This window comes from Haemorhous mexicanus, chromosome 2 (genome assembly GCF_027477595.1).
Source record: "Haemorhous mexicanus isolate bHaeMex1 chromosome 2, bHaeMex1.pri, whole genome shotgun sequence".
NCBI lineage: Eukaryota > Metazoa > Chordata > Aves > Passeriformes > Fringillidae > Haemorhous > Haemorhous mexicanus.
In genome coordinates, this window is record NC_082342.1 from 47196306 (window position 1) to 47208623 (window position 12318).

Sequence of the window (12318 nt, forward strand, 5' to 3'; positions counted from 1 at the left end):
ACCCGCCGCGGCCGCTCATCCGCTTCCAGGTCCGCCCGCAGCCGCTGCTTCCACACGTGAGCCCCGCTCCGCTCCGGGCCGCGCCGCCGGGAGCGGGGCTGCGTGCGCCCCGGCCGAGGTGAGGGGCCGGGCCCGGGCGGGGCGGCCGCGGCCCCGGTTGCGGGTGCTGAGGGGCGGCTCGCGGGCCGCGGGCGCCGGCGCGGGGGGCGGAGGCCCGGGGTTGCCGGGGACCGGAGCTGCTGCTCGGCGCTGCGGGTCTGCCTGTGCCGGGGCACCTCGCAGCGCCTCAGGCAGCTCCTCTCTCCGCCTTTCGTGGTATTCGGTGCGCCTGCCTTCCCGTGGGTCATTCATTAGCGCGTGAAGGTGGCCGTCGTGTGGTAGTTGGAAAACTGTGTAGCCAAGAAGAAAAGTACTACTTGGATTCATTCTTGGGAATTTTTCACTGCTTTTGTTACGGCTGTTGAAATACCAATAAGTACAAACGAGAGGGCTGCCTTCTTGAATGCCCAGGTCCTACAGCGGGCGACCCCTGTTGCCACAGTTTTCCACCAAGCGCATCAGAAGGCACTGGTGTTCAAAAAGTTTCTTACTGTTTCGTTTCCAGCAAAAGCCTGCTGGGTTGGGTTATTTTTTGTTCCAGTGCCCAACCACCAGAGGGACAGAGAGTGGTTGAGCATTGGCGCAGGCTCCCCAGGGAAGAGCTCACAGCGCCAACCTGCCAGAATGCAAGAGCTGTTTGTAAACACTTTCAGGCATATGGTGTGATTCTTGTGTCCTGCACAGGGCCAGGAATTGGACTTCGGGGGTCCTTGTGTGTCGCTTCCAACTCGGCTCTTGAAGTTAGTAAAGGAGCACTTAATTTAAATAAGTGCAGTTGTACAGTACAGGCAGCCTTCACACTTAAAATGTGTTATATTTCATACACATCTATCAGGTCACCACATCTCTGATTGCACTTAGCCCCAGCCTGATCTTGATGGAAGCCAAAGGAAATAAAGGCAGTTTAAGACAGTAGATATTTAAAGTTTTACTTAATTAAATAGCTGTTTTTATATTCTCATCTAAGCACTCAAGATGCAGTGCTGTGCATCATGAATGCCTGTTCTCCCTTGCTTATTACAGCAGCAGCATGTGTTTGGAGTTACTTCTAGCTTGTGTGATCTGTCTTTTCCAAACAGGGTTTCTCTTGGGTCTGCTTTAAGGGTGTAAAAGTGGAAGCATGGCAGTTAAATAGAATGTCATGGTTGTGATCTGCAGCATCATAATTTTATGTACTGCAAGGTCTAGCTAATTCCAACCTCTGTCAAAGAAGAGGAGGTGTAATTTTGAGTGATCACAGAAGGAAAAAGTTGTTTTTTTCATATGACTGATTCTTAATAATCCTTTGATATGTTGAGTCCCTGGGGGTTTTTCAATAGATAGTGCCTACCTATGAAAATTCACAATGTGAGAGAGCATTTTCCAAGTGCTGCCTTCTCCTGGCAGTATCACGTTAAGAGATAAGCTACTGAAAGCTAATGCCACTTGCCAGAATGTATTTAGCTGTGTCATTCTTACTATAATTGTCCTCCCACTTGTCTGCCCATCTCTACTCAGTTAGCACTCATAGAAAGGGAGGAAGTCAGAGTTACGTGAAGGGGTTCTCTGCAGTTATTCTGTGACTGTTGTCTGTGGGAACAGATCGCATTCTTGACATGAAACTGCTTCAGTTTTGCAACCGATAAGACTGACCCAGCCGCAAATGAGCTTTTCCATGAAACATTGAACATCATGGTTCTGTTTGATACTGGACTTTCAGTATACCTTTTTTACTTGGCTGTGTGGTCAATAATTACTGTTGTATCCATTTCTTCTGTGTGCAGATATAAATGACTCTTTAGGCTGAACGATGAGTCTTGCATTACACGATCTGCTGGTTTGTTGCCGTCGCCTTGAAAATGAGAAAGCTGTGGAGCGAAGGGTAATAAGTTTTCTTTTGGATGGTGTACTTCAAATAGCAATGAAGGGAATCATAAACAATTATTCTTCTTGTACTACATTTTCAGAAGGAAATTGAAAATTTCAAGCGACTTCTCCGTGATCCTGAAACAGTTCTCCAGCTGGACCGGAATTCTGATTCTAAACAAGGAAAGCAACTCAACTGGGATGCTGTATTCAGGTAGTTCCTTGGTTTTGTTTGTAAATGGTCACAATTTTCCTGAATGGGACATCATTCTTTTGGTTTTTAGGCCTATTTTAGTGCTTATCTTTTTGTATATTGATTTAGACGTCTTGTCAGCTTATAAACAAGTAATTACTTACCTTAGTCTCCCAAGGAAGTAAGTTTAAAATGGCCAAAAGTGCCACACTTATCCCTTATAGAAAACTGCTAGGAAACTTATTAATTGGGTAGATTCTTTACTTGCAAAAATAATAGTTACTTCCTTTTATGGAAAATTATTCTTCACTTCTGATTTTCAGTCTGTAGTTCTTAGGTGGATTACAGGTAGCTTTGTAAAGTTTCTTGTGCTGCTGAATTCCTCAAGATACAGTAGAAGGACCGTGGCATGTTTGTAGAGGCTAATCTTTGGTACAGTATGCTTAAGGTGTATTTTAAGATTGGACTAAGCATGAGTGTGATAAGTTCTTACAGCAGCTTCAGCCAGTGGTAAATTTCATGGTAGAAGTTAATGTGAATTATTGCTTTTCATTGAATGGGTTCCTGCTTTCAATTATGTTCTTTTAGTTTGACAGCATTGGAATAGTTTTTGTTTCACCAAAAGTTTCGTAAAAAGTACTTGATAAATTTGACAAATTGCTTTAGAGACAGTAATATATTAGGAATACACAGGAGGAATACAAAAATAGAGCCTCTAAACTGAATTCAAGTAGAAGGCCAGAGAATCTGTAGCAATTACAGTGACAAATACAGTGAAAAGTTTAATTTATTCATAGATCTAAAATATAATCCATATATTAACTTTGATTTACAAGGAAATAGGACTAGAAGGCTTTCCCAATAAAAGCAATGATAAGTACTTCTTATTATTTTGTTTTATAATGTCACAGCATAAATAAAAATACTTAGCAATGCTTTTTTTCCTAACTGTAAGTAGTATGTTTAGCACTGTGCAAAGTTTAAAGGAAAGTTTGGTTCCTACTCCAAGTTGCTTTTATCTTTAATACTTGCTTCTCCTTTTATAGACTGTTTTCCAGTCATGCTTGGACTGTAGTGTATTTCAGTTTGGTTTAGTCTTTGATAATTAGAATTGTGAGAAGAACAGGAACTGGCATTTTAGCCTAAACCAACATCTTCCTATTTTACTTCAGTTATAAATGAGCAGATCCTTGGTTAATCTCTCTTTTATTTTTGAAGTGTCTTGCAGAAATATTTCCAGAAAGAACTTAAAAACCTGCAGCTGACAAAACCAAATGCATCTGCTTCAACCCAAACTACAAGACAGAAAAAAATTCAAGAAGTTGGAAGCTTGGTCAAATACTTCATCAGATGTGCTAATAAACGTCAGTAATACGCATTATCATATAGAGATACTGGTTTGGTTTGGTACTTTGCTTTCAACTTTGAATTTTAACTTTGTAGTTACCAATGTAGGGTTCATCATATTTGCTTCCAGATGTTTGCTATTTAAATATCTTGATGTGAATCACTTGTGCTCCTTATCTGTCCTTTTTGATGTTCACAGTGCCTTTTTTAATTACTCAATGTGTCTAAAACTGATATATCCTCCCACTGGTAATTTATATTTTAGAAACAGTTTAAGAAAATATTTCCTCCTAGAACTGTTTCAGAACTGTAAGTTTGGGGGTTTTGTTGTTTTGTTTTTTTAATTAGGTAACATTTACAAACAATAAATTACAGATTTTTTTGGTAGAATTAGGGTTAATGAAATAATCTCATGTTATTTCTTCTTATAGGAGGACCCAGACTGAAATGTCAGGAACTTCTGATTTATGTCGTGGAAATTATAAGAGATCCAATAAGTTGTGCTGCTTATGGTTCTGACTGTAGTAGTATACTCCTAAAGGATATCCTGTCCGTGAGGAAATACTGGTGTGAGATATCCCAGCAGCAATGGTCAGGTAACATTTTTGAGCCTACTTAGAAATATGTTTTCCTTTTGTAGAAGTATGTTTTAGATGCATTTTAATTTGTTTGACATCCTGTTGTGTGAGGTGGTGTACAAAATATGGAGTAAAGCTGTGTCAGCTTCTAAGGGCTTACACTTGAAGTAAACAAAGCAACAAAGATTTTTTTTTTTCTTTCTGTGTACTGTTTGTCTATTCTTGCTGAAACATAAGCACTTCTGTACGGTCAGGTCATGTATGCATGGTCTGCACAGGTCACTGGACGAGAACACAGGCCTGGAGAGCCAGTGGGTTGCTGTGTGATGGTTAGTGTCTTTAGGAATGTGGAAGTTAGCTGAGTCTGTGTATGGGCAAAACCGGGAAGTGTGGCAGAAGAAAGGTTGACGTTAGATCATAAGGAATTTAGTTACTGAGGTGAGGAAGGGCTGAAGGCCATAAATGTAGAGGAAGTCAGACTTTAATCCAGTAAGTGGAACAAGTTACTTTTATTAAAGGAAGGGTATATAATCTTTGTGAAGGTTACTATAACCTTTTCTAGTGATTCCACCTTAATGCTTGCTTATAACTTGGGGTACATTAGAGAAGTCAGCTTTTTTATTTATAAAATCAGGGATCTGTTGCTGTTGAAAGTAAGAACATGGATTCCAGCTGTTAACCACAGTGTGGTGGTCTCTGTATCTTTAATGCAATATTTTGTGTCAATATTTTTTAATGTAATATATATGTTTATACTTACCTGCATTTTTTGTTTTTATACATTTGCAGAGTTGCTGACCCGATATGGCCATTTATACCTCAAACCTTCTGGGAGCATTAATAGAGTCTTAGTGGCTAGGATAATTCACACACTTACGAGAGGGTGCTGCTTCCAAACAGATGGGTTGTGTTCTGACATGCTTGTCTTCTTTTCAAAAGCAATGCAGTCTGCAAGGTACGTTGCAAGTGCTCCTTTTGTATGCTAGAAAATAACTTATATTAAGTACTTGGGATAGACTTGAGTAATTACAGGTAATACTTCTTCAGGTATATTTTCTTCTGCCTTTGAATGTCAATTAAGGAACTTCTCTAAAATACTAATGACTTCTGCATTTGTTAAGCAAATACTATTCTGAATGTTGTTACTTGCTAGTATTTGCGTTTAAACGATACTTATGAAAATAAATAAGATTATTTCTCATGGAAGTTTGAGTGTTAGGTTTGTGTTACAGGCAGGAGAAGAATACTGCAGGCCTGGATCATATTGTTGGAGCAATGAATATCTTCTGCAACAAGTTTGCTGACAGCTGTCGCATACAGATTTGCAAAGTAGGGGAAGAAATTTTGCCTACGGTGCTTTACATATGGACTCAGTATAGACCAAAGGATTCCCTGAAAGAATCAATAATTGAGTTATTTCGTCTCCAAGTTCATATTCATCATCCAAAGGGTGCAAAAACTCAGGGAAGAGGTACAATGAAAAGCTTATTTTTTTTTTATTGCTTCATGTGGTTGTTTAAATTACTGTGCCAACTCTGAATTTTGATACTGAGTCATGGAAACATTAATGGTAGTGATGATTATTTCTCAGTAGTTTTATGCTGTGGATTAATACTGAGTGAAAGTGAAAAGGAGTTTTCAAATTATATCCGCTAAGACCGTATTAATTGTGTTAAGTCCTTTAAAGGTTGGGGCATCTTTTAATTAAAAGGCAGTTTTAATTCCTAAATGAAAATACAAAGTCTTTGGGGAAAGGAAATAATAATTTAAATTTTGTTTAGATTGCCACATATATTGGTGTCCTACCAGATCTATTTAAACCCAGAAATTACTACTGTTAGTTGAGACTGACTTACACTATAAAACTGGTCAGAGAATACAACTCAGTAATTTTGTTTGTCATGGTCTATTTTAGTTCTAGCATAGTTTTTTTTTTTACTTTGTACAAATCTATCCATTACCTTTAACTGTATTCTTTCCAGTTAGATGAGGAATTGTTTATTAGAAACTTAATTCCTACCCTAATTACTTCTATAAGCTGATTACATTCTCTCTTAACTTTTTCCCTTTTTTACTTAATTTGTTCTAAAGTATAGAATTTGCTTTTCAGGCCTGCACTTGCTGAGCTTTGTTTGCCTTACTCTGATTTTGTCTGTATTTTGCATTGTCTAGGTAGGTTTATGTATTGTATCAAGTGGGTGATACATGCTATCTTTTAATTGTTTTTGCATGTACAGGTGCACATGACTTTGCAAAGTGGCAAAGCATCTTACATAACCTGTATGATCTGCTGGTGAATGAAATAAATCTCATCAGTAGCAGAGGGAAGTATTCTTCAGGCTCACGTAATATTGCTGTAAAGGAAAATTTAATTGAGTTAATGGCTGATATTTGTCATCAGGTAACATTTTTATTTGAATCCATGTTTGACTATACTGAGCTGTATGGTTTGCTGAAGTATTCATACCTTTTGTCTGTGATCTGTGGTGTTTTGTTAATTCTGTACAGTTTAGAAATATATTATACTGTACTTCACTTGTGTTTCTTGTTAGACTGTAATTATTCCAGTTTTCTTGTAAAGACTGCTTTTTTTTTTGTTTTTAATTTGCATACTTCTAAATTTTTCTTTATGAAAGGTTTTTACAGAGGATACCAAAGTCCTTGAAATTACCCAGTCATATGCTGTTTCACAAAGAGAGCCCAGTGAGAACACGGTGCCAAACAAGCGCAGGAGGATTGAGCTTGGCTGGGAGGTCATTCGAGAAAACATGCAGAGATCCCAGAAGGATTTTGATGTCATACCTTGGTAATAACATCTTTGCATGAAAAAAGTATCACTGAAGATATCTTTTTACATTTAACATTTTCCTGAATATGTTGTGCATTTAAGTTGGGTGTCTGGACATGCTATGATTTATTATCTAAGCAGTGAACTTAGGTTGTCAGAGCATTTGGAAAGTTGCTCTTAGCTGGCTGTGTCATGGTACAGTAACTATTAAAAGTTTGGCCATTTTGGACGAGTTCACACAGTTTTTTGTAATACCTATCCTGAACACTATTCCAAGGCCTGGCTTCTTACCTTGGACCTTGACTGAGTGATATTTTGTTTGTTCAGAGGGACCTCTGAACTATAAGAAACTGTTAGTGATAGTGAGGCTAGATGAGCAGTCTTTACAAGTGAAAATGGTAGAAATACTGACTCTTTAACTTTGGATAGTAAACAAATCAGCTCAATACTGTAAAATGTAAATGAGATATGGCAATCAAAGAAGGTTTTGTTTGTTTGTTCGTTTACTGCTGAAAATGCAAATTTCTGTATATTTGGTATTAATTGCTTTACTTTGTGTTTTCAAGGTTACAGGTTACAAGTCAGCTAATATCCAGGTATCCCATGAGTGTTCCTAACAGTGAGCTGCCTCCCTTACTCAATGTCCTTCACCAGTTACTGCCTCAGCAGCGCCGAGGAGAAAGGACCCCGTACGTGCTGAAGTGTCTCACAGAGGTAGCTTTGTGTCAAAACCAGAAAACTGATTTGAAAAGCACGCACAAGTTGGAGCTCCAGAAAACCTGGGCAAAGATCTGGACTCTTACCATTCGCAGCGTAAGCCTTCAGCAAATGGAAGTGGAGACCTTTGGGCTGCTTGGAGCTATGATTCAAGGGAACCTTGTTGTAACCGATAAAGAGCTCTGGAAAATATTTTCAGGACCTGCATGCAAACCTTCAAGGTAAATTGGAATCAAGGATAGTGTCGTGTGTCTGATTCACATTCCTCTTTACTGTGTTACTCAATATTACTGTCGTTGTGACTGTATTCTATTCAAGAACCGCACACATTTGTGTTCCAGGCATTTGAAATTATCATAAATACGTAAAAAGACTGAAAGCAGAGGCAGAAGAGGCAATCACATTCACGTTTAGAATATACTAAAATTAAAAATGGACAAAAAATTTAAAGATATGATAGACAGATGTTGATTTTTTTGAAGTTAAGCATATTTTCTTCTGAATTTTTATTCTGAATAAGTACTCTGACATAGTCTTTAAGATAGGTAGGAAATGTCTGTAATAGCCAAGAAAATAAAAATACAAAGATTTTAATGAAGGAGTTGACCAGTATGCATGCTTTTTAACTTGTTTATGTATTTGATGCTTCCCGTGCTTGCAGAAATACTCACTTTGCTTTAGAGTGCTAATCAACAAATACTACAGGGTTTCTCACAGATGCCCTGTTCCATTTTTGTTGCAGTTCTGCTGTATGTTGTTTATCATTGGTGATGTCTGCCTATTCAGTGCCAGAAAATTTGGACATAGGAATGGAACAGAATAGTTCTGAAAGAAATCTGGGTTCTGTGTTAAGGGAGGCAATAATGAAATGGCTCCTGTCCAGCTACTTGGAGGAAGAGATAGAAGAATGTGGAGAGTTGCCTCCTGTGCTCCTCAGGTAAAGTTTTTGTGGCATAATTTTACACATAAGCTCACCCTGGAACAAAAAAATTCTGCAGGGAAAAACGTTTTATATTAATGCAGAATTCTGTTATATTAAAGCTTAAGCAGAGTCAGTAGGGTTTTCCAGCTTCCTGTTGAATGTCATTCTGGGATATAATTTGGTTATCTGTCCATATCATGGCAGATATGTGACCTATGCATTAGAAATCTTCAGTGCAAACTTAAATTTCATTGAGAATACCCTGTTAATCTGGTCAATGTTTGTGTGTGCTTCAGGAATCCCAAGAGCTTGTCTGATTGCAAGAAAATATGAAAACATTTTCTTTCTTACAGTGATTTTCCTCATCTTGTATTACAAAAAATTCTTGTGAGTCTTACAATGAAGAACTGCAGAGCCTCCATGATCTTTTTCCAAAATGATGCTAAATGGTATGTTTTTAAATTAATCATTACAGGTACTTAAACGAGGAATGCTGCTGCATCTTTCATCAATGCTTTGGACTATATCTAGTTTCGTCTTAATTAGACTGAAATGTGTTCTGATGCAAGCTAAGACTTACCTACTGGAAGTTAAAAATACTAGTTTTAGGGGCTTTTTGGATTTCTGCTTCAGCTGTGTCAAGTAGCCTGTGGTCAGGGACCCTAACACAAAGCAGATGCTGCTCCATAACTGCAGGAGAGGGTATGATCTGTGTGCAGGCTTCATGTTTCCTTACAGTTCAGTTAGAGCTGGAATGGTATTGTCCATTCCACAGTGAAAGTCATGTCAGAAAGTAAAGGTCAACCAGGGCAGAAGCACAAACAGATAAAATATTTTATTTTGCTTTTTTATATTTCCTGTATTAAAATAATAGTATTTCAGAGTTGTAAGTTATATACTGGCTGCTAAAGTAAAAACTGTGTCTCTTCTTCAAGTGAGCAACATGTGCAAGGGAAAGAAGAAAATAATTTTTCTGATGTTGAAGAGCTGTACCTGCAGACTACATTTGATGAAATGGATATTTTCACTAACTTTGGAGTAAATGTTGCAGATAAAAATGTGACTGGTTCAAGACTTGTCATCAACCAAAATCTTAGGGAAACACTGGAGAACTGCCTTTTAGCAATGTCAGAAAAGCTTTTAAGCAGTTGTGGTCCTAAGGTAAATTAGAAATTGTTGTTACATCCTTACATTTGTGCTCCCAAACCCTCTATTTCCGAGGCAAAGTGTATGAAGTCTGTATTTTGTGGTGACGAACTGCTGGTATTGATAACTGTGTATTTGATATAGTCTAAGGTTGTTGCTGCTGAGCACCTTGTCCGATGTGTCAGTCTCTTGGCTGGTGTTCTGGGCTGCTACTGCTACACTGGCATTTTTAAAGAGGAGGATGCCTGTAAGTCAGCATTGTTCCAGAATGCTAAGGTAAGCAGTAATGCATTTGGGACCTATTAAAAATTAAATAAAGCATTGAATAGAAATTAATTAATAAAATTCTGTTTGTATTGACACATTTTCAAAGCTCAGGTGTCTCCTCAGAAAAAGGCAGCTTGGAGAGGTTTAAATATGTTTCTGCTGCTGAAAGAGAGGAGTCACTGAAATTCTGTCAGTACACCAGCTCATAAGTTTTGCAGTGGAGATTATTCTAAATATTGATACATTTCTGAGTCACACCTTTCAAAAAATAGAAGTCATGGACATGTAGACAAAGGACTAATTAGAGGATATTTCAATTTTAGATCTTTTATTCAGGAATTTAAGATAATTTGATGGTTCAAACCAGTATGAAGACTGCTATTGCTATTGTTTTTATTATGAGTATTGTCTCAGGTGGTTCTTGGTTTAAATACAGAAACCCAAAACTTACATTTTATGGAGATGTGTTGTATTTTTCTTTTGTGATGAAAATATAAGTGTTTCAAGCATGGCTAAGCCATGGTTTTGTCGCTACTTCAGCAAAATGAGCACAACAAAAATCACAGAAAAAAAAGTGGATTCACTGATGCACGCTATGAATATCAAAGCTGTATGAACAAGAATGTATGAATGAGAACCCATTCCTTTTGTGAAAATATGTGTACTGTGTAGGTGCCAATGTATAAGGGCATTTCACTGAGGTTTTCTAATCATGTTGTATTTTTGCTAGTCTCTCATTCATTATGCTGGAGAAAGCATTTCCCAGTCTAAAAACAAACTAAATGAAGATACCCAGATCAACACACTGAGGACCTTGATAATGCAGTGTACAAAATGTTTGTGCAATTGTACCAAGGTAAAGTTTATAAAGGAATTTAAATTTCTTTCTTCATTCGTGAGATCAGGAAATTGAGTATATCATACCTTTAATTCCTGAAAAAAAATAATTAATCTGTCTGTACCTGTTGCTTCCTTACAGAACAGTGCTAATAAGATGCTGTCTAATATATTCCTCCGTTTGTTAACATCAAAATTTATGAATGATCTGATAGATATTTGCCAGAATCTGGTAAGTACAGTCTTTCTTTTTCTGAATGTAGTGCTCTTCTGTGAGGGGGATTGTTTTTACGGCACAGTAATCTGGAGGCAAATCAAACAAGATATATATTACTGAAAAAAATAAATTGAAATATGTTGAGTTTTATAGAAAATTGCTAAATGGAAACATTTCTGTTTAGCATTTGAACACAGGCTTAGGGTAAAAAGAAGAGCAAATGGATAACATTTGATCAAGGTGAGCATTCCAGCTCACATTAGAAAAACAAATTTATGCTGTTTTTCGTGTTTTTAATACTTTCTTGCAGTAGAGGTATATACAAAAGAATCCTATACCACTAGATGGTTAGTGTTAATGCGCTTGTAAAGGAGCAGGGTTTTTGTGTTTATCATGTGGGTATTAAATCTTACTGTAAATTACTCCTTTTCCACTAAGAAAAGTGGAAGTGTGGCACATCACTGCACAATTCTTAAAACTTCTCTTGGGCACATGGTGCTGTAGTCAGGTCTAGGTAGGCAAATTCCTGCTTTTCAGATGAGGAAGAGCTGGGGGTTTTGCCATGTGTTAACTTGTCACCTGGTAGGGAAAGTAGTAATTAGTTTGCCCTCAGAAAGTCACATGCCTCCTTTTAATTTCTTTCTAATTGTGAAGTATGGAGAGAAGTTGGTGAGTCTTACAGAAAGAACTGTTTTTGAAAAACTAACACTGTCCTTGGCAGAATCTAGAATGCAGAGATCAGTATCTGTCTGAGGAAGCTTCTGTTCTAAAGAGAATTGTTCAGACAGTGTAGAGAAAACAGGTTTATCACAAAGGATGAAATTCATAAGTTCTGTGTCATCCTTACTGTCTTATCCTGTTCTAGTTCACTGGAAAACTGCTGTGTTTCTCCCTGTGCTATGTCTGTGGTATTTCTTCTGTCCCTAAAAAGAAAATCTTTAAAAGGCTGTGGTGTTTTTGTCAGATGACAGTTACTGGAAAGCCAAGTGTACTGGGAGAAGTGGATCTCAGCAATGATCCTGAGGAGAGTATAATGGAAGTCGATAACCAGTCATCTGATGGTTTGTTTGATGATCATTCAGTGACTGACATCAGTGATACAAATGAATCTGGTGACATGCAAACTGTAACAGGCAAGTTTTTTCTACCTCCAAACTACTTTCAAAAACTTGTTTTTGCAAATATCTCTTTGCTTGAAAGTTAGTAAGGTACAAAATCCTGCTGTGTTATTAGTAGTTGAAGCACATAGTGGTTGAACCGGGTACTTCCTAAGCAGTAATAATTTTCATCAGTGCTTTAACAATATTGATGAAGGGTTCGTGCTCATTTAGAAAGAAGTAGTTTATTTTTAATTTTATAAAT

General features: G+C 37.7%; 1 protein-coding gene across 3 annotated transcripts in view; it reads left to right on the plus strand.

The window, feature by feature from the left end:
* The first annotated feature begins 3 nt into the window (after positions 1-3).
* ATM (ATM serine/threonine kinase) overlaps positions 4-12318 on the plus strand; it is an 81772-nt gene continuing 69457 nt past the window's right edge. For all 3 annotated transcript variants that reach the window (XM_059838664.1, XM_059838662.1, XM_059838663.1), the window contains exons 1-17: positions 4-118; positions 1863-1960; positions 2046-2158; positions 3356-3501; positions 3916-4080; positions 4852-5017; positions 5295-5533; positions 6300-6463; positions 6699-6868; positions 7417-7788; positions 8310-8504; positions 8843-8938; positions 9425-9650; positions 9780-9911; positions 10633-10758; positions 10882-10971; positions 11921-12089. In XM_059838664.1, the coding sequence (XP_059694647.1) occupies positions 1889-1960; positions 2046-2158; positions 3356-3501; positions 3916-4080; positions 4852-5017; positions 5295-5533; positions 6300-6463; positions 6699-6868; positions 7417-7788; positions 8310-8504; positions 8843-8938; positions 9425-9650; positions 9780-9911; positions 10633-10758; positions 10882-10971; positions 11921-12089 (2641 nt within the window). In that variant the 5' untranslated portion in view covers positions 4-118; positions 1863-1888. The remainder of the gene's footprint in view (positions 119-1862; positions 1961-2045; positions 2159-3355; positions 3502-3915; positions 4081-4851; positions 5018-5294; positions 5534-6299; positions 6464-6698; positions 6869-7416; positions 7789-8309; positions 8505-8842; positions 8939-9424; positions 9651-9779; positions 9912-10632; positions 10759-10881; positions 10972-11920; positions 12090-12318) is intronic.